The 25,669-nt window shown below is 40.4% G+C and overlaps 1 protein-coding gene across 2 annotated transcripts in view; it reads right to left on the bottom strand.

Moving 5' to 3' along the window:
- The window catches only part of tnxba (tenascin XBa), a 41,138-nt gene extending 17,159 nt beyond the window's left edge, over window positions 1–23,979 (bottom strand). Inside the window, exons 1-9 of one of the 2 annotated variants that reach the window (XM_077209226.1) lie at window positions 23,698–23,979; window positions 12,865–12,943; window positions 9,317–11,618; window positions 8,953–9,156; window positions 5,396–6,448; window positions 4,672–4,794; window positions 4,398–4,541; window positions 3,044–3,163; window positions 2,810–2,965 (exon numbers count right to left, since the gene is read on the bottom strand). In XM_077209226.1, coding sequence (XP_077065341.1) covers window positions 2,810–2,965; window positions 3,044–3,163; window positions 4,398–4,541; window positions 4,672–4,794; window positions 5,396–6,448; window positions 8,953–9,156; window positions 9,317–11,480 — 3,964 coding nt within the window. In that variant the 5' untranslated portion in view covers window positions 11,481–11,618; window positions 12,865–12,943; window positions 23,698–23,979. Of the gene's footprint in view, window positions 1–2,809; window positions 2,966–3,043; window positions 3,164–4,397; window positions 4,542–4,671; window positions 4,795–5,395; window positions 6,449–8,952; window positions 9,157–9,316; window positions 11,619–12,864; window positions 13,221–23,697 lie in introns of those variants that run through there. The other variant, XM_077209225.1, reaches the window with a different exon arrangement.
- Between the last annotated feature and the right edge of the window lie 1,690 nt (window positions 23,980–25,669).

The following is a 25,669-nucleotide window of genomic DNA, read 5'->3' as shown; positions in this document are numbered from 1 at the left end:
CAGCCGGCATGGTTAAGGCTTTCCTCATCCCTAGACCGGGGTATGTTCCCAAGGTTCCAACTAATGTTGTCAGGCCTATTGTACTGTAGGCTTTCTGTCCTCCTCCTTTTTTGATGTCGGACCAAGAGAAACTAAATCTGCTCTGCCCAGTTAGGGCTCTAGATGCTTACGTTCACAGAACTGCCTTGTGGAGAAAATGTGAACAATTGTTTGTTTGTTTTGGACCCCCTAGGAAGGGCCGTCCTGCATCTAAGCAGAGGTTGAGCAAGTGGGTGGTCGAGGCCATCTCACTTGCCTACGAGTCTGACGGTCAGCCTTCTCCTTTGGCTGTCCGGGCTCATTCAACCAGGAGTATGGCTGCCTCTAAGGCTATTTGTCAGGAGTATCAATTCAGGACGTTTGCGATGCGGCAGGCTGGTCCTCACCGCACACATTCGTAAAGTTTTACCATCTTGACTTCAGCTCCACTCCAGGGGCGCAGGTGCTTTCGTCCGAATGTGCGCCTTGACTACACACGACGGACACTTGCTCGTATGGCGACGTTGGTATTAGCGTTCCCATAGCGTTTCACGCAGCTTGAGTTCCCTGAAAGGGAACGTCTCTGGTTACATATATGTAACCTTAGTTCCCTGAAGGGAACGAGACACTGCGTGTCTTTGCCATACTCCCAGCATGCCCGTGAGCACTTGCTTCAGTCTTATCAGAAGCTGATGCGCTTGTGTTTTGGGGTGCTTATATAGTTTCCTGGTCGATGACGTCACCCGCCTATGACGTTCCGTCTCGCCATTGGACTGATTTCATACGTGCTTCATGACGCACTCACACAGGGGCGTTCCCACAGCGTTTCACGCAGCGCTCGTTCCCTTCAGGGAACTAAGGTAACATACGTAACCAGAGACGTTATTATACACTAATGGTTCTTGTGTTATAAATAGATGCATCAAGGGAGGACACAGATACCTCTGGTTCTGAGCAAGACAGTGAACCAGAGCTGCCAGGAGATGTCATGGAGCCCCTCCCAACTGCATCTAGCACCAGATTTGCTGTTCCAAAAGGACCCAGTGGTAAGCCAGACCTTTATTTTAAACTACACAGTTTAGTTAGCAGCTGTTAGTATCTAATCTTGTGGATCCCTTAATTATACATTTCCATAGAGATTTGGCACATTATTTAACATTATATTATTATAATATTATTTATTTGGCATTTTAGACATCTCTAGATCCAGAGAAGAGGGTCCAGTACAGCCATGTTTGAAAACATTTCCCAGAACTTAGCGTGGTACTAGAAAAAGGGCTTTGAACAGCTCCTGGTATAAGGACAAATCATGGGTTGAATATTCTGTGAATCAAGATTCAGCTTATTGTTTTGCCTGTAGGCATTTTTCTCTGCCCAATACACCTGAATCTGCCTACACTTCACAGTCAGGATTTTGTAAATTTTCCAAGTACATGTCTGCTTGATGCCTGCTATATCTAATTTAAAAAAAGTTTGTAAATGTGATTTATTTTTGTAAATAAACATAGCAGTTAAAACAGACACATGCTACTGTATCTTATCTCCTTGGTGCTTCAGCTTTGTTTTCTGCAAATATTTTGGATGTTCAACACTTATAGTTACAAACAGAGTGACCCAATTCCTTCCACTGTGTGTGTGTGTGTGTGTGTGTGTGTGTGTGTGTGTGTGTGTGTGTGTGTGTGTGTGTACCCCCGAAAATAGCAGTGGCCACCCCCTGGCCACCCCATGTATAAAACTCTAGTTCCGCCACTGGACATGATGCACTTTTTCTGAGCGCGCACGCACTTTCAAACAGCGCAAAACTGGACTTATCTTTTGCATCTGATTTTTGTTGGGTCAGACCCATCTGCTAGCGATGGGGGGCCGAGGCTGAGAGAGCTACATGGAAAAATATGCGCCAAACAAGCCACTTTGAAATGTTGCTGTTTTCATGAATACAAAAGTTTGGTGACCCTCCCCCTAGACTAAAAAAAAGTTGGATGACCCTCCCCTCAACAAAAAATAAAAAGACATGACCCTCCCCTATTTTCCTCCGGTGGTCCATTCCATGAATACCGAACGGTCCCTTATCAGAATTTATCTGATACTGGACTTTTAATTGAGCTTTTTTTTATTATTTTTTTATTTTAACGTTTAGATGCATTAAAGTTCCCTTGTGAAAAGGTGTTTACTTAATGTTATTGAATGTGCATTTGTAGTGTACTTCAAATATCAAAAGTATACTTTTAAAAAGCAGTACATGCAGATAATACAGTAATGAGATGAAAGACCACTTAAGTGTACTTAAAGAGAGCACACTTTCAAGACTATGTTTCTTAACACACTTAAGAATTGCACTTTGTGATAATGTAAATTAAAAAGTTTGACTTAATTTTCAGTTCATTACTTGATTTTTCCATACCAACTGTGACTGTATAATGAGTAAAACTAAGGATATCATTCGAAATTGTGCATGCTATTTTTACATTTAAATAAATGAACTATAGATGACAGCAAAGGTAATCTTTAAAAGCACTAATACTTTAATAACACTGTTAAATATAATATTTAGAAAATATCAAAATACATATCCAATTTTTATACTGTACATTATATCATTGTGATGCCTAAATTTTCATTGTAGCATTTAAAACAATGTATTTTAATGTTTAAATAGTTTAAAATGTATTTAGTGATTATCGGTCATAACATGAAAATCTTTTTTTTAAATTTCTTTTATGTTACTTATATTTCTTTTGTGCCGTGTGGTTTGCTTGAGGGTGAGTTAACATAATTGTGAAAGTTTACGCACCACTTCCTGTTGTAAAGGTTGTGGAGACTGGGCTACTCTGGAGCCGGTTGACTTGACTTGTGATTTTCACCATGTACAAAGAAGATCTATGGAGTCCTCTGAGCTGATGCTCCACAGTACTGCCAGATAATGTCACTGTAATAGTCACATTTGGAGCTAGAAAGCAAAACAACTTGAGTAAGTCATGATGGTTTAGAGGAGAAACAGCTATTTCATAGGTTTGATTGCACTTACATTTTGTAGTTCCATAACTGAGGACATAGCTGTCCACTTTATTTTGGGACGGTTTCCATACTAGCAGAGCTTTAGTGTCTGTGATGTTCACCACCTTTAGTTCAGTAGGAGAGTCTGGAACTGGGATTTAGAGAAATGTGAAAGTCATCAATGACTGCAAAATCAAGTAGAGATGAGAAGATTGTTCTTGAATCGATACTTTTATCAAGAGAATTAATCCTGATATTAGAAACTTGATCCTTTAAACTTTTTACAATTTATTTAGCATGAAAATGTATGTGTATCATAAGCTTTAGTGGAAAAAAATGTGTTAGTAATAGTTGTGTAGGAACTATTCACACTTCTGCCTATCAAATGACAAGCATGATACATTTTTCATATTTAGTATTTATGGTGCATAAGTTGGGCGGCTTTAACTTTAGACTACCTAATTGCATTAAAGTGCCTGAAGGTTAAAGAATAGTGGGAATAAAGTATCTAACAGTTAGGGTTAGAAATAGGTGTTTGAGTGGGATTTAGGGATAGGGACAAGTAATTCCCTGTATGGTAGCATACATTTATGATTTTAATAAATATAATTATTTACACAGAATATGTTGTTATTATGCATATTGTTTTATAATGTACTACACTATACTGAGGTGCAAATAGTATCTGCCAATATTTGCATTAAGTATAAATAGCATTGAACTACTAATTACAATTACTGCAAAGAAAATATTGCTATATGCTTTTTCTTGCTATTTACAGTAGGTTTAAATAGCAGCTATTGCTATTTGCATTAAGTGCAAAAAAAAAACCTCCCTTAATTTGTTCTCTACCTAGACTATTTGATTTTAAATCACTAAAATCCAGTGTGTTGGTTTTTGGTATTGGATAAAAAATAATAATAATACTGTAAGTGGTATCGTTTAACAATAACTTCCATCCTTCGGATGAGATGTTAAGCTGAGGTCCTGACTCTCTGTGGTCATTAAAAATCCCATGGCACTCGTAAAGAGTAGGAGTTTAACCCCGGTGTCCTGGCCACATTCCCTCCATTGGCCCTTGCCAATCATGGCCTCCTAATAATCCCCATCGACTGAATTGGCTCTATCACTCTCTCTCCTCTCCACCTATAGCTGGTTTGTTGTGAGTGCACTGGCACCGTTGTACTGTGGTTGCCGTCACATCATCAAAGTGGATGCTGCACACTGGTGATGGTTGAGGAGAGACCCCAATATGATTGTAAAGCGCTTTGGGTGTACAGTAGTACATATGAAAAGCGCTATATAAATGCCTCATGCATTCATTCATTCATTCATAACTTCAAGTAAAAAAACAAAACAAAAAAACAAGTAAGCCTTGTGTTCACCTGTAGTGACAGAGGCTGTGATTGGCTCGCTCTTGAGTGTCTCCAGGACTGAGCTCACAGTAATATCATAAGTACAGCCAGTAGAGAGCTTAGACAGGAGAACATGGGACAGTTGAGAGTCAACAGACATGGTGCCACTATCGCCTGCAGCATAAAAGGGTAAAATATTGTAAAATCACATCTCAGACTCAGTTTATTGTGGCATATCAGCAATGGTGCACAAACTTAATCGTTGAAGCAGAAAAGTAGGATAACTCAAAAGCATTTTCAGTACCAGTCACAATGTTGGTGTACGTGACTTTAAATTCTGCTACTCTGCTTTTAGGTTTTCTCCAGGAGACTGAAACAGAAGTATCTGTTATATTGCTGAACATCAGGTCAGTGGGTGGCTCAGGGCCTGGAAAAAAAGATGGTAAGGGGGTGAAATGTCATATAGAAGTTGAACAACGCAGTCAAAAACAAACAAACAGTCAGCGGCAATAGCCTTGCGGACAGCACCGGCATATGGCGCTGTTGCCCTTCGGGCGACCGAGTTCGAATCCTAGCTCAAGGACCCCCCCCCCCCCCAAAACAAATTAAATAATGAAAGTTGTCGCAGTTAAACTATTGCATAAACTGAAGGTAATGACATTAAAAATTTCAGCACAAATGTATATGCCATATTACCCAAGTAATCAATTGTTGAATTCACTCTTAAAATAACTGCATGGTGAACTTCATCATTCACCAATACAGTACACATCATTAATTTTAGCACTGGAAATGACAGCCAATGAAAGTCTAAGGCTGTTTTGTGCTCCTGATGTCACTGAACTTATGCCTGGTATTTATGAATAAAATATAACAAATGGGTCATGCCAATATCAATATTTAAAATGCACAAGGTACTGTATCCCACGTATTCATGGAAGTGCTACTAGCACACCGCAGAAGGGTAAATGCTCTTCACTGGTGTTTATTGCAGTGAACCAAAAAAGAAGGAAATATGGGAAACCTACCAGTTGATAATGTAAGACGATGAATTTTGGATCGTAGACCAAGACCAGAGCCAAACAAGGAAACAGAGTACCACATTTGAGGTTGAAGGCCTTTGAAATGATATGACCGTGCTGTACCAGCGATAACTTGTGAGAACTTTTTCACAGTCCTTCCTTCAAGTTTGTTACCATGGACTTTAGTTGAAGTTCTGTTTGAACCGGGCCTTTGGAAATCTGTTACATTTTCAGCTGCTGCTCCATTCTGAATTTTCTCTAAATCTTCATTTCCTGTTCTGATTTCCCTTCTTGTTACAGTGAAGTTCTTGAATGTGTCTTTAGGAGTTTCCCAAGACAAAATGAACCCAGTAGAAGTGATATTATGAACCTCCACTGATCCAATGACTGATAATCTGCTGATAGTTCTGTTAAAATGCTTCATATGAGTTTTGGATTCAATACTTGTCCCATTTACATGCTTATTAGGATTCCTCTCTGCTTGGAGAATTGTTGTTACATTGCCATGGAATAGCTTCTTGTCTTTTTTAGTAAATGTAACATTAGACTTACTTTCCAGCCCTTGATTACCTGCAGTTCTCGTAGTAACCTTTGTCCTGGATGTAGTTACATTAGATGATCCTTTGGTGCCTTTAACCAAGTTCTCTAGAACTTTGGAGGTTTCATCAACCTTCTTCACAGATCGTTGAGTCACATTCTGATAGACAGGTTCATCTTTAAGATTATTTTTCTTGTCCGTTTGGGATTTCTTGTCTAAAGCCAGATTTATGACTGTTGTTTTGACCTTTGTTGCTTGCTCATGACGTCTTCTACCTTCATGCTTTAGTAGAACTTGGCCAGTAGTCTTAATAATTATGTCACTTTTTGTGGTATTGGACTGGACTTTATCTGTGGACAATGTTGGCTTAGCTGTGGTGTCTTTCCATAGGTCCTTTGTATCTATCTTTTTCACAAATATGGTCTTGTCTGGCTTGGTCTTCACATATTTTGTGTCTGGCTTGACAGTGGACATCTTCATAGTCACAGTTTCAACAGTTACTGGGATCTTTTTGTCAACACCTAGGAAAAGCAAAAGTCATTCAGAGTGAGACTAGATACATAATAAATATCTTAAATATCTCATCCCAAAATGAAAATTCTATAATCATATTTCACCCTCATGTGGTATGATTTTTTTTCTTTTGTGAAACACAAAATGAAATTAGGAATCGTGTTTGTGCTCCACATAATGAAAATGGATTTAGAGCTCTAACATTATAAAAAAACACCATTTAAAATGATAAAAGTAGTTCTGTCATGACAAGTGTTTGGCATGGTAATGTGAATGACAATGTTGATATATTTGGTCTTGGCCAGGGCTGTGGGAAAATGTTTGAAAATGGGGGCATTACAGCACTCTCTGACATATGCAAAAAATAAATAAATAAACGTATTAAACCATTTTTAAAATGCTCCTGGTTGCTATTAACCTAAAAAGTTTATACATGAAGTTTTGAGCAAAACTAAATAATTATTAATTATTAAAATAACGCAAAGCATCATTGTCAACTGACGTCACCTACTGTAGCTTAGCTAGTGTAGACGCTGTGCGCTGTCAGCCTGTGGACCGTTTTAATTATGCGCAGGGCCAGCGAGTCCATATAGGTGAACTAGGCAATTGCCTAGAGCGGCACTTTTGTAAGGGCGGCAAAATGTGTGCCAACAGGGAACACAATAGGCTATGCATAGCTAATCAGGAGAGCTAAGTTATTGTTAGAATACAGCTGGATTTTCTAGATTAGCACACTGGCAATATCAATATCGATGCACGCACACGCACGCGCGCGCGCACACCCGCCCCCCTAACTCCCAGCCACCCAGCAAGCTCATTGGCTACTGACACAACAGGAACCAATCAGCTGTGCCCCATAGAGAATGATGTGATTGGAAGCAGGTTGACTTAAGGATCTATTAGAATGCACCATCAAGAGTTTCATGACAGAACTGTATTTCATCTTACATACAGATGTCCATCTTTTTCTCGCATTAATACAGGGTGTCCACCAAAGCGTTTTTAAGACAGCTGGAAACAAAAGATGCTCTGCTGAAAACGCCTTGAGAGCGTTTTGGCAGAGCAGCGGCTTTGCTTGCTTTGATACAGAATATCAGCGGAAGTGTAACTACCTGCAGTGTCTCATTTGAGAGAAAGTTTGCTTCTGTATTGTTTCTAAATAAAAAAATGTAAGTATTTGCTCTGGTACTTGTTTTAAATGACTTTGTTCCGTTATTATGCTTATTGTTGTCATCTGTTGATGTTGTACAAGCAGAATGTGACAGTTGGTCGGTGTGGTTTTTCCTGCTCCTGCTTCACTGTGATTGGATGTCTAGGTAAAAAGTGACAGTGATGAGCCAGTTTTACCCAAAGTTGAACATTCTTCAAATCTAGGCAACCAAAAAAAAAATGCTATTGGCATTTAAAAAAGAAATGTGGCGGTCCCATTGAAACCAATTGGAAAAATATGCTAGCTGTGGGGAAAAAAACACTTTGGTGGACACGCGCCCCAAGACTTCAAAATTATGAGTATCAAGCGTAGCGTCAGTTCTGGCAGGTCACGTTAGTCAAGCTCGCATCAGCTGACTCTCAGATGATCCACGACTACCTATAGGAATACGACGCCTATCACTGTATACATATAAGCTCCTTCAGTATTATCAGCAGCTATCGCGTTTCTCAGGAGCTAATTACCCTCCTCCATCCCCGGCTCCTCCTCTCACCCAGTCAGGATTTGGATTTCCCCTTGAATCAGAATAAATTCTAAAATTATGTTGTACTTTAAAATCTTGAATTAATGATATCTGCATACATTCATGTTGGTTCTGTTCTGTTTACCCTAAGGGGGTTATTGCTGCTCTCCCTGCTCTTATCCATGCTAGGCTACATGGATGCGCAGTTTTCGCCCAGAACGGAACCATACCGCCAATCCAAACTGTATGCTAATTGTCAATCATATTTGACGATAGTGGTCCTGACAGAAATAATGTATAGGTCAAATGGACTAATTTATGATACTTTTCTGCTACTTTTTTGTAATTTTTGGAGTTTGAAAGCCCCTGGTTGGTGGCTGTAATAATCGCACAACGTATAGTAATATCTACAAGAACAGTTAATCATAATACTTGGGAAACAAAGGAAATATAGCAACAAAAGTCAAATGAGACCAAACCCAAAAGAAAACTAAGGACTTAAATGCACAGGGTAAGATAATTAACTGGAACAGAAACAGGTGCGTAACTAATCAGAAACCATAGAAACAAACAAGCAAAGGGAACAAAGGCAAATAAAAACAGAACATATCCAAACTAAAACACAATCAAACTAAACATATCTGTGACACTGCTCACCATTCATTTTCATTGTATGGAAAGAAGCGTAAACAGTCTGCTAAATGTTTCCTTTAATGTTCTATGGATTAAAGAAAGACATACAGGACTGGAATAACATGAGTGTGAGTAATTTCATTTTTATAGTGAACTATTCCATTAAACATTGAAGTTTAAAATGTGGTTGACTCTTATATACTTACCCTTACTGCAGTCTAGGCCTGTATAACCAGTCTGACACATGCACTTTCCCTTCACACACTTCCCTTTTTTGTTGCAGTTAGAGGGGCATGTTTTTCCACTGCAGTAAGGGCCACTAAAGCCCTGGAAACATACACACTTTCCTCCTTCACACTTGCCCTGGCCACTACAGTTTTTAGGGCACTGCTCTCCAGAGCACTGGACACCTGAAGATAGATGGTACAGTGTGTGACTTTAAACCAGTTCATCCAGTTTCAACTAATAACAATTACTCTACACATTTATTTCTGCCAGAGCCATTAAAGTACCATAGTAATGGTTAACAATTTTTCTTTTTAGGATTTTTGTTAGTACAATTTTACTTACACATTTTTTTAATCACTGACATCTCTTTCTCTAGAAACTCAACTCTGTCCTTCAGTGCGGTCATCTGCGTCTCACATCCTCCTGTGCAGGCTCCTTGTACCAGGTTGATGTGATGAGTCATAACCAGAGGAGATCCTGGATTCAAACTTAGCTCTGTTTCTCGTACTTTGGTAATGTTCCCTGCATTTATGTGAGAGCCCTGTTTAACGCAACCCTCAGTGATGACTACTTGAACTGGTGAACTCTCCGCAGGTTTGTCTTTCGTAGGATTCTGGACACCATCCACTAAAGGTGTGGCAGTGAATGCATCAGTCTGACTGACCTTGCTAATTTTTGAAGAAGTATATTGAGTTTTTTGTTTTGTTTTGGTGTTTAATGATGTAGTTATTGGCTTTGATGAATTAACATTGATAGTTTGGGACATTGACTGAGTCTGATTGATTTTTGAGGAAGTCGAATTAGTCTGATTTTGTAATAATGTAGTTAGCTTGGGAACATTATGATTAATAGTTTGGGTCTTAGACTTTAAAGTGGAATTTTTCTTTTTGTTAAGTGTGCCTTGAGGAGAAGGGCCAGGTTTCTGGACATCTACTGCATATTTTGGTGTGGATGAAAGAGTTTCATTGTTGCTACTAGGTTTTGAGGAAGCAGAAAGAGTTTGGTTTTTCATTTTGGTGAATACTGGCTTTGAAGGATTAACATGGATAGTGTGGCTTACTGACTTGGTAGTAGTATTTTTCTTCTCGCCAAATGTAGCTGGAAGAGAAGACACAGGTTTCTGAACAACATCTACAGCAGGCATCGAATAGGATGGAAGAGTCTGATCAATGCTACTGTTTTTTGCAGAAGTAGATTTAATTTGTTTTTTCATTTTGGTCTTTAGTAATGTAGTTACTGGTTTCTGAGCATTAAGATTAATAGTGTTGATGATTGACTTAGTAGTGACATTTTTCTTCTCACTAATTGGGTTTTGTACACTTTGCACAGGTTTCTGGATGGTGACCACATCAAGCTTGGAAGAGGATGAGAGAGTTTGATTAACTCTACTAGTTGTTGAGGAAGTAGATTTAGTTTGGTCTTTCATTTTGGTCTTTAATAATGTAGTCACTGGTTTCTGAACATTAAGTTTTATAGTGTTGGTTGTTGACTTTACACTTTGCACAGGTTTCTGGATGGTGTCCACATCAGGGTTTTTAAAGGATGGGAGAGTCTGATTCACTTTACTAGACGTTGAGGATATTTTGGTGTTTAATAGCGTAGTCACAACTTTAATAGTTTGGGCCGTTGACTTCACAGTAGAATTTTTCTTCTCACTGAGTGGATCCTGAAGAGAAGGTACATGTTTCTGTGCAATGTATTGAGGCTGACCGACGTTGCTGTTTTTTGAGGAAGTAGATTGAGTCTGGTTTTTCGTTTTGGTGTTTAATACTATAGTCACCGTCTTTGACACATTAATCTTAATAGTTTGATCTGTTGACTTCAAAGTGGAATTTTTCTTCTCGCTAAGTAAGCTTTCATCCACAACAATCTTTGTACTGGATGGAGGAGTCTGATTGATGCTGCTCGTAAATGAGGAAGTAGGATGAGTCTGGTTTTTCGTTTTAGTCTTCAATGCTGTAGTCATTAGCTTTGGAACATTAAAACCACTGGTGTTGGCTTTTGACTTCGCAGTATCATTTTTTTTCTCATTAAGTTTCCCTGGGAGAGCAGGCCCAGATTTCTGGACACTGTCAACAGCAGGTTTTGTAGTGGATGGAAGAGTCTGACTGATGCTGCTAGTTTTTGAGGAAGCAGATTGAGTTTGGTTTTTCATTTTGGAGTTTGATAATGTGGTTACTGTTTTCTGAACATTAAGATTAATAGTGTTCACTCTTGATTTAGTAGAAGAATTTTTCTTCTCGCTAAGTGTGCCTTGAAGAGAAGGCACAGGTTTCTGGAGACCATCCAAAAAAGGCTTCGGGGTGGACATAAGAGTCTGATTGGCGCTGCTACTTTTTGAAGAAGCAGCATGAGCTTTGGTGGTTGATGTAGTTACTAGCTTTGTAACATTACGGCTAATAGAGTGGCCCATAAATTTGGTAGTGTCATTTTTTTTATCATTATGTGTGCCTTGAAGAGAAGACACAGGACTTAGGACGAGGAGAAACACTATTGAGATTAACATTTTATGCTGAAATAAGTTGGCATTGACTTTTATACAAATTAGGACTAATAATATAAAACCTAAATCAAAATTCCAAAGTTTTTATATATATTTTTCTCAACTATCTTACAAGTACTTGGGATATGACAGATCTTTTCCCTGAAAAAGAGAAAAGTTTTCCTTTAGTTTGCCTTTGCATGACGTGTCATGTTTAGTCACACATTCATTCATTTACTGCTCAAACTTTTGTAAATATAAAATACATGTCTTTCAAATATATTTTAGGCTTAGATGAGCTGAACTGGGCTGGCTGAGCTCAAGACTGCATTTTTGGAAAAAGCCCCCAAAACCCTATCAGCATAGGGACTGTACCGCAGCAACAGAGCCACACTGTCTTCTTCTCACAGGGACTGTATGTCTTTGACTAAACTCGTACATAATGTTAGCCAACTGAAAACTGACATTTTAAAAAATTATATTCCAATCTTATTTAAGTGCTCACCACAGAGGCATCCCAAAACAATCTGCAATAATTGGAGATTAAGTTATGATAAAACTTACATAAAGGCTTCTGTTCAGACTGGCCTTTAATACATTTTTTGAAATCGAAAACTGATAAAACCTTTGAGTTAAATAATATATATATTTTAAAAATAATGATTATTGTTATTAATAATAATAAATAAACACTACCATTCAAAGGGTTGGTAAGTAAGTTTTTTAAAAATATTTTTGAAAGTAGTGTCTTAAGCTCACCAAGGCTGCAATTCTTTGATCAAAAATACGGTAAAAACAGAAATATTGTGAAATATTATTACAATTTAAAATAACTGTTGTCTATTTTAATTTTGTTTTTTAATGTATTTTTTTTTTCTGTGATGGCAAAGCTGAATTTACAGCATCATTACTTCAGAATTCAGTGTGACATGATCCTTCAGAAATCATTCTATTCTGATTTGCTGCTCAAGAAACATTTCTTATGGTTATCATCAATGTTTGATACATTTTGGGAAACTGTGATACATTTTTCTTTGATGAATAGGAAGTTCAAAAGAACTGGATTTATTTGAAATACAATTCTTTTTAGAACATTGTACATGTTTTTACTGTCACTTTTGGTCGATATTTTGCTTCCTTGCTGAATAAAAGTAAAAAAATCTTGCTGAACGCAAACTTTTGAACGGTAGTGTACAAATATTGCATAATTTATATTTTTATTATTCAATTCTTATCGAATCATCTGCAGTTTTATGTAATCTTAAACTGACCATTATTTTTGCAATACAAAACATTTAGCCCACTTATAATAACAATAATTCTTACTGCCATTAATTAATTATGGCAATGGATACAATGATTATAGTAATAATATTATTTTAGTACAATAATGTGTAAAATGTCTTACCAGTGTTTTAAGCTGCTTCTGTCCTGATCTGTGTTGTATTAGGCTCCTTCCATCAGCTTTGAGAACCTCCTGTGACTGACTGAGAATAAGAGACAGTGAACAGAAGCTCCACTAGCCAAGAGGACCTGGGTCAATCAAATCTCTTCATACTTAAAGTTTTTTCCATACTCCACCTCTTTGCCAATTTACATTGAGCATATTCCCTGCTCCTGAACGTTTTTGTGAGTTTTTGCAAAACTATCTCTCTTGACATAAAATTATTTTAACCAGACTTACTGAGTTCTAAGCAGTTCCTTTCCTGTGTTACTTCTGTTGATCTGTTATTGTTCTACATGATGTGAATGCTGTCCTCCATAATTGTCTGTTTTAACAATATAATTATGTCAAACATTCATGCATAATATATATATATATATATATATATATATATATATATATATATATATATATATATATATATATATATATATATATATATATATATATATATATAATTATTGTTTCAACCTGTATTAAAAGGACAGTTCACCCAAAAATTCTGCTATTATCTTCAAGGTTGTAATAATTGTACAAATCAAACTATAATTTGATCACTGTTATAAACACAAATGTACCATTCCATTTCATTTTCATTTGATCAAAATGTATCTGCATTTTCTTTCAATCATCCATCCATCAATTAGCATGGTTTCGATCTGAAACATTCTAGCAATGGTATAATATGCACTAACAACTTCACAGTAACATTCTAGCAACCATCCAGAAACCCTAGTAACTGCATAGCAACACCCTTACAAACACCCAAAGTACCCTAGCAACCACATAGTAACACCCTATCAGCCACCTAGAATACCCTCGAAACTGCATGGCTTCACCCCAGCATCCACCTTGAGTACCCAAGCAACACCCAACAACCCAGAGTACTCTAGCAACTGCATAGAAACACCGTAGAAACCTACCTGAGCCCCCTGCAACCGCATAGTAACGCCCTAGCAACCACCCTGATACTCTAGCAATCACATAGCAAAACCCTAGCAAGCACTCTGAGTACCCTACCAACCACATTGCAACACCCTAACAACTAGCATGAGTACCCTAGCAATTGTATACAAACACCCTAGAAACCACTGCTAGTACCCTAGCAACTGCCCTGAGTAACTAAGCAAAAGCATAGCAACACCCTAGCAACAACCCAGAATTCATATCATTACCTATTATATACCTATTTTAACTATTTCACACATTTACAATTATTTCAAACTTTTCACTAATATAATTTTTTTTTCACAAACTTTACTCTAGTTTTTTTAAACTACATATAAACTTCTTTTAACACTTTCCATCTTTCAAGATCTGGCATGTATCTTTCCTTTCTAGCACCTGATGAAAGTTTCAGTGTGAAGGTCCTCTACTGGAATACAGAGAGTGTCTGTCATGTCAGCTGTTGGGACATGATGGGTGGCCTCTGCGTACTAGCGCCCCCTCTTGTGTGATATTTATATCATGACAAAGCAGGCCCACATCAGTGGAACCACGGTTCGGTTGCTGACCTGACCTTACCCTCCTAGTCAAAGCAGTGCCAAGCATTGAGCTGTGTGCACACCTAACAAAACAACGATGTACTGACAAGCACTTCTGGGAATTTATGAGTCAAAAATTACATTAGACGTTATGCCCCCGGTTTCACAGACAAGGATTAAGCTAGTCCTAGACTAAAATGTTTGATCTGTTTTAACTGAAAGCAACATGCAGTGACATATTTTAAAATATCTGTACCATCGTTTTGTCTCAAGATGCACACCAGTAATGTTTTTGTCTAATGCATGTTTATAAAATGTACTTAAATGTCGTAATTGAACTAAGGCAAGCCACGAAATCTCACAATTATGGCAGAGAAAGAGCAGTCAAAAAGGTATTTTATTACCTGTGATTCTGACATGATGTCCCTCAATCGCACTGCGCTCCTCTCCGCTCTGCACTGGTAAACGCGTCCACCAGCTAAGGCCGGTGACACACTGGCTGCGTGGCGTGAGAGCGACGTTTCTGTTGCGTGTCAGCTGCTTGTCGGCTGCGCCGCATTTTCTGTGTATTTGCACACCAGAAACGTGTGTGACTGGCACAGATCACCCTTGTTCGACATATGGGAGAGAGTTGTGGAAGCCCTATACTAGAGGGCTGCATTGGGATTGAGTCCTGCCGGGTCCCGCGGGACCCAACGCAAATCTCGCGGGAGCGGGCGGTTTGAACTTTGCTGCGAGCGGGAATGAGCAGCTAAAAAAAAACTGTGGGATCGGGAAGTAACCTAGCGAGTCGACATGATGGAGAGATGTCAATAAAGGAACCTCAAACAGGTATTTACAGCACAAAACCTAAGCAAGGCTGACATTTGGACTACTATTTATATTCCTGATCAGTGAGTCAGAATACATGCAAGCCAGGGAAACGAAAACAACCCCATGAATCTATTTAATAATATACAAATACGTGTTTTTCCTGCGGGAGGGGAGAAGACACAAAATCAATGCATCTCTATTATTGTGCGGGAATAAATTCTCAAAGTTCTGCGGGTGCGGGCGGGAGTGGACATACATATTGCAGGAGCGGGCGGGAGTGTAACACATATGTTGCTGGAGCGGGCGGTAATGGTCAGAAAAAAATTCGACTGGAGCGGGATGAAGAAAACAGTCCCGCGCAGGACTCTACCCTATACTTCATGTTAAGCATAAATATAAAGCCTACTGATAAAGACACTGTCAGCAGTATTGAAAGCAAAATAGACTACAGAATATTTCGTTCTGTATTGACAGGTGCAATATTTGAAAATTGATAATTATTTATTTATTTGTTTTTAAATTATATTTATATCTGAATTTATGTCAAAACCTAGACTGTCAACCATCAACATGTAATTTATTAATATGTATTTGTGTACAAAATAAAATAAACATCTTTTCCTATTCTATTTTGCCTGGAAACGCTTCCAACACGCTTGCGTGTCGCGTGAAAAATAGGCGTCGGTTCTATTTCTAGCATGCACGTGTCACGGGGTGACAAGCGATTTGATAGAACTTTTCTTTTTGGGATATGTTCCCCTGGGGGACAATGACAGCTGAACACCAGAACGGTTCCGGTTCCCTATGAGAAGATCATGGCGGCGGGTGAGGTTTGATGAGAAAACTCGCGTCAGGTGGCGGCGCGTGGGATTATGATCCGCGATTGGGACACGTATTAGGAGAGAGCGTTATAAAAGCCATTCTGAATGAGAGAACAGCGCGGTGGTGGATTCGGAGGAATACAGGCAGTGGGGCAGAGAATGTGAAGACTCCTATAAATTCAAGTGGGTGAAGAGCTATATATTCTTTGAATAAATAATGAGGATTGTGGAAAACGCGCTGTGAGTTTGGCTGGGCTTCGACTGCTCCTCGGATTGACTTCTGATTATTACCGTGGCAACCTTGGACAGTTAAGTACCACCTTTGTAATTCTAAAGAAAAGATAAAGATTTACAATTTCTACTGTGGAGGCTGAGTCATGTGTCTGAAAGCTTGGAATTAACCAAAATGTCTTTCTGATTTCTTCGATGCCAGTGAACAACAGTGTTAAACTGACTCGTGTGCAGCCCCTGCTTATTCGATCCATTGGGGTGGAAATGTCAGCTGGACGGTGAGGGGAATACCTTGGGTGCACCGTGAGTATGTTCAATTTTGCAGTCCAATTGTGGAAGTGAGCACAAGTGAGTTCTTGTAGTGTTCTGGTGAATTTGTGTGAGTGTGGATTTGTGTTTTTTTGCTTTCCACTCCAAATCACAGCTGACTTCTTTCTTCCATGCCGGGGCCGCTGAGCTATGTTGTTTAAATGACTCCATGTCTATCGAAGAGGTGTTATACAGAGAGGTTTTCCAGTCCCTTCTGCTTTCTGGGGCAAAGTAACGGAGTCGACAGAAAGTCCTGAGGAGGGCAACACCGTCTAGACCACACTGTTGAGATCGACCAATTTCGACTGTGTTGTATACTGATAAGTAACATCTGATTCCCCATCAGAAGACTAATATTGAAGCTCTGTTGTCTGAGCGGCCATCTGCCCAGAGTCCGGTATCCACTGAAGAGGAGTCGTTATACGTTACCCGCCACCTACCTGGCCCTTGCTGCTCCACTGGGAAGCTCTGCCGTTTGAGAACCCACCTGGTCCACGCTGTTCCGTTGTGAAGCTCTGTTGTCTGAGCGGCCATCTCCCCAAGTTCGGTATCCACTGAAGAGGAGTCGTTATACGTTACCCACCACCTACCTGGCCCTTGCTGCTCCACTGTGAAGCTCTGCCGTTTGAGAACCCACATGGTCCACGCTGTTCCGTTGTGAAGCTCTGTTGTCTGAGCGGCCTTCTGCCCAGAGTCCAGTATCCCCTGAAGAGGAGTCGTTATATGTTACCCGCCACCTACTTGGCCCTTGCTGTTCTGTTGTGAAGCTCTGTTGTTTGAGTGGCATCTGCCCAGAGTCCAGTATCCCCTGAAGAGGAGTCCTTATACGTTACCCGCCACCTACTTGGCCCTTGCTGCTCCACTGTGAAGCTCTGCCGTTTGAGAACCAACCTGGTCCATGCTGTTCCGTTGTGAAGCTCTGTTGTCTGAGCGGCCATCTGCCCAGAGTCCAGTATCCACTGAAGAGGAGTCGTTATACATTACCCGCCACCTACCTGGCCCTTGCTGGTCCACTGTGAAGCTCTGCGGTTTGAGAACCCACCTGGTCCACGCTGTTCCGTTGTGAAGCTCTGTTGTCGGAGCGGCCATCTGCCCAGCGTCCAGTATCCCCTGAAGAGGAGTCGTTATACGTTACCCGCCACCTACCTAGTCCTTGCTGCTCCACTGTGAAGCTCTGTTGTCTGAGCGGCCATCTGCCTAGAGCTTAGTATTCGCTGAAGAGGAATCATTATACGTTACCTGGTCCTCCCCTCACTTGAAGCCTAGAGAAGATACGCCGATTGACTCTTAATATTCTTGTTCTTAACTTAAAGCAAACACTTCTATTCTTTTAACTTCGTTGTCCTGCCTTTTCACTGGTTTGCTCCTCGAGGTGACATATCTATTAGGGGTGGCGGTGAGTCGGCCACTCCGGCCTGTGACATACACCTTTTCCGCCTGAGACACGCGTGTCACGCAGGCAGTCTGCAAGCTCTAACCTGTTAACATGGGAGCCGAAATAAAAACGGACACGCCACACAGCTGAGACGCTCACGCCACGCAGCCAGTGTGTCACAGGCCTAAGCGGTTGGCTTTACGCGTTCTAGTGTTTTGGGAGTGTGGCTTTGGAATGAGCTCATAAGGAAGGGGGTGGGAGTTTCTCTGTTGGATACTTTCAAAATCCAGCAGTTTTCTGCTAGTTTTTCAGACTTACCTACCCTGCCTTTAAGTCTGTAATTCATTAGATATACAAAACTGTTACCAGAGAAAATATATTTATGACATATAATAAATAATATCATGAAAGTTATAATAGATAATAAAGTATAAACATGCAGTCAAAAAATGGTTAAATAAATATATAATTGTTTTTGATTTCAATTTTCCTGAAGGAATTTAAAGTTTATTCTGAGTAAATGTAAATCCTCAGTACTCATCTTGCTGAATCTGTCTGCTGCTTTTGACAAAGTTAACCACCAGATCCTCCTGTCAATCTTCAAGATGAAGGGTATCTCTGGAACCGCACTCCAATGGTTCAAGTCTTACCTATCAGGTAGGTCTTCAGAGTCTCGTGGAGGGGTGAGGTGTCTAAGGCTGCGTTTACACTTGGCATTAAAATGCAATCACCGTGATCCGATCAAGCAGATCGGATCAAAAGCCAATCATGACATGATGTGTTTACACCTGTCCACATCAAATGGCTTCTGTATCTGGATAACAGATCGGATCTCGCATTCCCGCAGAAAAAAAAGAAAAGAAAAAAAAGGAGGTGCAAAGTCGACCTGAGGTGTTTTTTTTTTTTTTAAGTCGGGGGACATTTTACAAATCTCGCAAAATGACGAGGATGAAGAGGCTGCAAGTACTAATAATGTGGATAGATGGTACAGAGAAACGTATGGGTCTGAGAACGTTGCCAGCTGTGGTGGGAAAAATGTGCATTCTTTACTGAAAATTAATGGTTCTGCAACTTTCGGGTGCGAACTGCTAAGGCAAATATTTCAGTACATTTGCAATGTATTTCGCACTCGACTATCACAAAACCACACACTCTGTTCCGCAGAGAGGAAGAGGAATAATGACAGTGGGCAGGGTTTTGTGTGACGTCCACCTCTGAATGCAGACACGATGGCTGGCTTGCGTTTACATTACACTGAGATCCGATCACAATGCGTCCTCGACTACCTCCAAATCTGGATATGCTGATCGGATAATATTCCGATCAGAAGCATGTTTACACTTGTCTTTTCAATGTGTATGAGGACAACATCCGAATAAAGGTCGCATGTTAATGCCAAGTTTACACTTTTACATTTACATGTAGCTTAAGTTGCAACATCCTAGCTACTGGGGAGCCTCAGGGCTCAGTGCTGCGGCCACTTATCTCAATCTACATGCCATTAATATGATCTGTCATTTAGAAACATGGATTTTCTTATCACTGCTAACCTGATGACACACAACTCTACCTCTCATTCCAACCAGATGATCCGACGGTAGCTGCTCACATGTGCCTGCCTGACAGATATTTCTTGCTGGATGATGAACCATCACCTTCAACTAAACCTTGCAAAGACAGAGCTGCTTGTGGTCTCAACCAACCCAACACTTCATCACAACTTCTCCACTCAGCTAGGCTCGTCAACCATAACTCCATTCAGGACAACCAGGAACCTTGGAGTTGGGATTGATGATCAGTTGTACTTCACTGAAGTCCCCTATACCTAAACAGTGAGCTGTCTAGATCATGGAACTAGCCATATTCGTCCCGTCTTTTCAGCTCCCAAGTCCATGTATATTCTGATAAAAGGGGGTTGAAAGAATATGGCTTTGGGACGATGCCCAGGGCTGAACAGATTCAAGCCAGCTATCTGTCCCCTGGTTCAGTGTCGTCCCTGAAGGCCCTAGTGCTGCCCACTAAGCCACTTAAATCAACAATTAATTTAGTGGATAAAGCATTTACGGCAGCAGGTCAGGCTGGAGCATGCCTTTGTACTATTACTATGATTCAGGCATATCAGGCTGACCTGCTGGGGGTTTCGGACAAGAGCGAGGGAGTTGGGCCCGATGAAGTTTGAGAACAGCGTCGGGCCACAGATCTGTCTCTCAGGGCCACCAAGGAGACCGCCAGAGCAATTGGGCAGTCTATGGCAGCCCTGGTGGTTACTGAGTGGCATCTTTGGCTTAACTTAGCAGAACTGAAAGATAAAGACAGAGTTTTTTTTGTTAGATGACCCCGCTAACGCCTTCTGGCCTCTTCAGTGAGTCTGTAAATACGGTCGTCGAGAGGTTCCAGGAGGCCAAAAAGCAAGTGGAGACATTTAAGAAGTACCTCCCTTGTCATGTCCGACCCCCTGGGGATGACGGGCATAAATAGCCTCAGCCGTTCAGCTCCTCATATAGAGCACTGCAAAAGGAGAGTGTCGCATCCCGTGCTCCCCCTCAGAAATCATGGGGGCAGAGCCGACATTCTCAGCCGAAGCCTTCGAAGCAGAAGCCGGATCTGAGGACCGTTCTTCAAGCTAAGAAGGTTTCGGCTCAAAAGAGGTCCTGACGCCACTGGTGTCAAACCTCTGAAGGCAGTCCCAAGCAGGGTGGAGCAGTGTACACCTCAGTACACGGTGCCCGTTCCACCTCGGTGCCCTCAGCGGGCCGTTCTGGAAACCCCACCTCCCTTGGTGCCTCGGGATGCAGCGGTCTCCAGCGAGGTCATGACTCAGTGTCAACTCCACACTGCGTCAAACTCGCACCCTCTGAGGGGGTTTCAAAAACAGTCAGATCAGTTGGTTCCTGCCAGTATGATTCAGCCCACCGAAGCTGCTGTCCCAGTTATACCAGAGGCCAGTCTCAAGAGGCTGGTACCCTTAGTAGATTATCTGACAGAATGGAAGAATCTGCCAAACAGATCTCAGTGGGTCCTGCAGACAGTAGAGAGGGGATACAGAATCCAGTTCGGTTCTCGTCCACCACACTACAACGGGGTGTTGCTCATGTTAGTTCATCCGAGCAGGCTCTGGCAATGGAGCAAGAGGTGAAAGCTCTGTTAGTGAAGGAGGCTATAGAGCAGGTGTACTCACCCGACAGTTAATCAGGTTTTTACAGCCGATATTTCATTGTTCCAAAAAAGGATGGGGGGTTGCGTCCTATACTAGATCTTCGTCATTTGAATTGTACAGTCAAGATAATCAAGTTTAAGTTTGCTGACACTCAAACAGATCGTGACTCAAATCAGGTCCGAGGACTGGTTTGTCACGATAGATCTAAAGGACTCATACTTCTATGTCTCCATCCTCCCTCAACACAGGAAGTTCCTGAGGTTTTTTTTCAGGGGCAAAGAATACCAATATCGGGTACTTCCATTCGGTCTAGCTCTATAACCCTGCACGTTCACGAAGTGCTTAGATGCAGCTCTGGCCCGTTCAACCTCAGTTTCAGTTTCAGTCTGATTGCTCTAATTGAATTTTCCGTGGTTTATGTGACTTTATCACACCACGTAAACGTCAGACGTTGTTATAGGAAACATGCTGAAAGTCACTGCAGATACAAGGCTGTTTTGTTGCAAAGTCCAAAATAAAAAAATGACAATATAAAGGAGACCTGTTTTGAGGCCCGTGGAGATGACAGCACAAATAAAGCCGAGCCTTCATTTCTGCCAGTGCCTCAGAAGATGCAGTCTATCGTGGCAGCTACACATTTTCATGCTGTAAATAAGACAACATAACTTTTATTTATATAGCGCCTTTCCAACACCTAAGGTGGCTTTACAAAGATAGGTTACGGAACAAAACCAAATAAACATCAACATCGAAGCACATACAACACACATACCAAGGGCAGAAAGTAATATACAGAAGTTGCTTACAAAGTTAAGTTAAAGAGGGATACAAACAAAGAGGGATTCAAACAAATAACATATCCATAAAGTACAATTTACAGACTGTGAGCAGAAGAGTAATATTCAGAGAAAAAAAAGGTTTTTGAAGGAGAGAAGTGTGGATGCTTGACGGATGTATTGAGGACAGAGAATTCCACAACCTGGGAGCCACAGCATTAAAAGACCTGGCTCCCATAGTCACCAGACTAAACTTAGGGGTGACTAGCAATCCCGCACTAGAAGAGCGTAAGGAACGAACAGGAGCACAAGGCTGTAGTAAGTCAGATAGGTAAGTAGGACCAAGGTTACGGAGAGCTTTGTAAGTGAGAATTAGTACCTTGTAGTTTATAAGCAAGGAAACATCTCTATTGCAAACACCACATCAATGCCATAGAAACAATACAGATATTCCGGAAAACAAAAGAGCACCACAGGACACACAAATATGTTCTTAACAGTTGTGATACACAATGTGGATATTTAATAATGTTAGATCAGATTCCCAATCGGATATACAAATAATCGGATTTGGACTGACAGTGTGAACAATGCCTAAAGCCGGGTGCAAATCCTAAAAGATTCCTCTGATCCTTGGCTAAAATCTGAAGTCTTTGATTGTTAGTTCGAAATGTTTAACGACAGCCGGATAATGACCGTTGCGAAATTCGAAATTCTGGCAGTGTCAGAAGATTTGACTCACAGTCCAACAGTGTGACTTCTCCTCCGACGACCGTCAAATTGTCTTCGTTTTTCAAGCCAAACCATGACCAAAATTAACATTAGAGATTTCTTTGTGGCCACCATTTCAATCCCGCGTGTAATGCAGCTCACTGTCACTAAAAGTGTGATTGATTGATGATGTAAAGTTTTCTTTGTGTCCGTTTTAACGCGTCTTGACTGTCGTACAGTCTGACAATAATGACAACTGAGATCTTACAGTGTGACATCGCTAACAGAGATGATCATTTTCGTACAGTCTGACAAGTAACAATCGTAAAGGACTATTATAAATTGCATAGTGTGCACCCGGCTTAAGTAGTCTACTATAGGGGTGCTAAATCCTGTTCCTGGAGATCTACCTACCTTCAGAGTTCAGATCCAACCCTGATGCAACATACTCTCAGTATCAGGGTTAGAGCTGAATTTTGCAGGAGGGTAGATCTCCAGGAACAGGATTGGGCACCTCTGATCCACTAGCTTGAACCAGATGATGACCATCTTAGACCAGCTAGCTGCCTAGTATATTCTACAAACCTGCTTGACCACCTTCACCTGCTGTTAGTCGGCTGTCTGAGAAGTGACATCCTGTAATCTGGAGAGTGTCAGTGTTGGTTGACATATGTCAGGGTAGTGTGAATAGCTTTGCATGACCAGCTTGTAGCTGGTTTGTTGCTGGTCTAAAATGGTTGACCAGCTTGCACAGCTGGAAACCAGCTACCATATTCCAAAAAAACATCTAACACTTTATTTTGGATTTCCAGCAGGAATGTAAGAATCAGATTTTGTTGACTGTTAGAAGTTGATTTTAATTGTTTAATATGTTATGGGCTGCACCAACACGAAGGCTGGCAAGCCAAGATCATGCTGGAAACAGCCAAAAATTCAAGATATGCATAACAAGTAAATGAAGGTGATGTTAAGAGATGCAGAGGCATTTACCTAAATACAGGATTTTACCTTTTTCCAAATGAAAATGTGCATTTCTGAGACTGCATATTTGTTCAGCCTTTACTGATTCAAACATAACGAGAAATTTAATGGTGACAGCACAAACAAGGCAAGCATTGACCTGAGCCCGATTGAAGTGATGGCAAATCCCCCCGTGTTGCTTATGTTGGACCGACTCTCAGAGATTAGAATAATATGAGAGCATAAAGCCGGGGTCTGTTCCTCTCCCCCTCTACTCTTAGGACTCTTGCCTCTTTATGTCCTCCCTCCTCCAAAATATTCAAAGAAGCTTTACTACAATAATAAACAGGGGTTTAAACTGTGAAGCACAAATAAACACAACACATTACACAGACATATGTCTTCCACTGGAGACTAGACTTCTATCGAAATTCTTTAGTTTTTTTTTTTTGACTGATTGAGATATTACTATAAAACAATTTGTGTGAAGTTTGAATCCCATTTAAGTCTGTGACTGAATCTTTCATTTAGATCCTCATTAACACCACAGGCTTTAAGGATTACATCATACCTAAATGTTTATCAATTAAAATATAATTGACTACAATATATCTTCTTTTAGAGTGTATCTTTAAATAAGGCATGAATTGATAAATCAAATTTTCCTTGATATTTTGACATATAAGAGCTCATATTAATATAAAAATATCCTGGTTTCAGAACTCGAAACTTCCTCATTAGTCCAAAAACAACTTTTATTGAAACCAAGCTCAAAAAATGTATAGTTTCAAATTGTAACATTATGTCATAGTGCAATGAAAAAACACCTCTGCAGAAGAAGATCAAGGCCTACTTCAACACCATTGCCTAGAACCGCCCTCCAATTTGTGCATGTCATGTAGAGAACACTGTTTATAAGCTTTTAGGATTGCATCACACCTAAATGTTTATCAATTAAAATATAATTTACTACAATATATATTTTTAGAGTGTATCTTTAAATAGGACATGAATTGAGAAATCAAAATTTCCTTGACGTTTTGACATATAAGAATTCATTGTAATTTAAAAATATCAACTGATCAATTATCAATTTGATGATTGGATTCAAAGCATCTCTGCTTTTTAAGGCAGACTGGGCGAAACAACCTGTGGTTCAGTAGGTTTTTTTTAGCTGTGACGCAATTCTCTTTCAGTCTCCGCCTTCACCCGAGTGTGTGCGTACTGCACCCCGTTGTACACGTACACTGCCCAGCCCGCCGCTTGCCCGCAGATGTTACAGAGTTTACTTTGAGCACAGAAGCCCCTCTCACACTTTTAACTGCAAAGTTAAATGAGTCTCAAAAAAATAAATACACATATGCTGGGAAGCTGAATTACCTCACTATAACAAACCAAGTCTCAATGACTGGACTGACATACAACTCAGTGAGAAGATGTGGAAGAAGCTTCAAAAGTATACCTACAGTCATGTGTGTTGATTTATCAGTGTGGTCAGTGGTCTTCTGCTGAGCAGTCTCATGGAATGTCACAGGAGAATGTATAATCAATGGTACTGTATATGGAATATTTTTGAAGCCATCTGCCTAAATTATTTCATCTTATTTTAAAAAAATTATTGTTTAATAGTGGAATTCATTGTGAAAAACATCTAGTTTAGCAATGTAACCATTACGTTATGTCGGACTGACGTCATGGGGTTTAGCCTGGGAGCCCAATCACCTTCAAGTGGCAACTAAACGAGACAACAGATATTGGCCAGTGAGATTTGTGTGCCAAGTCACACCTACCTGTACATATGGTTATATATACCCGTATGTGTCCGGTGTCCAGTGTGGAGTTGAGGGAACGCTGGCGCGCTTGGCTGGCGCGCTTGGCTGCCGCTCCTTTCTCCAAATTGTTTTTCAGGGTTGCCAACTCTCACACATCTGGCGTGACACTCATGCATTTAGCCTCAATCTCACGGTCTCATGCTCAACAATGAAATCTCACACTAAATTAGACATTCTTCTGTGCTGTATTTTTTTTCACTCATGTGCACTAATTTCCGAATTACTATAAGCAAGTTCAGTTCTCTTAACTACTGATTGGACCACTGCATTTTCTCACACAGAGAAAAATCACGGACAAAG

This window comes from Siphateles boraxobius, unplaced genomic scaffold (genome assembly GCF_051911475.1).
Source record: "Siphateles boraxobius isolate OS27281-9 unplaced genomic scaffold, OSU_SipBor_1 12, whole genome shotgun sequence".
Classification (NCBI taxonomy): domain Eukaryota; kingdom Metazoa; phylum Chordata; class Actinopteri; order Cypriniformes; family Leuciscidae; genus Siphateles; species Siphateles boraxobius.
This window is presented reverse-complemented; position numbering and strand designations above follow the sequence as displayed.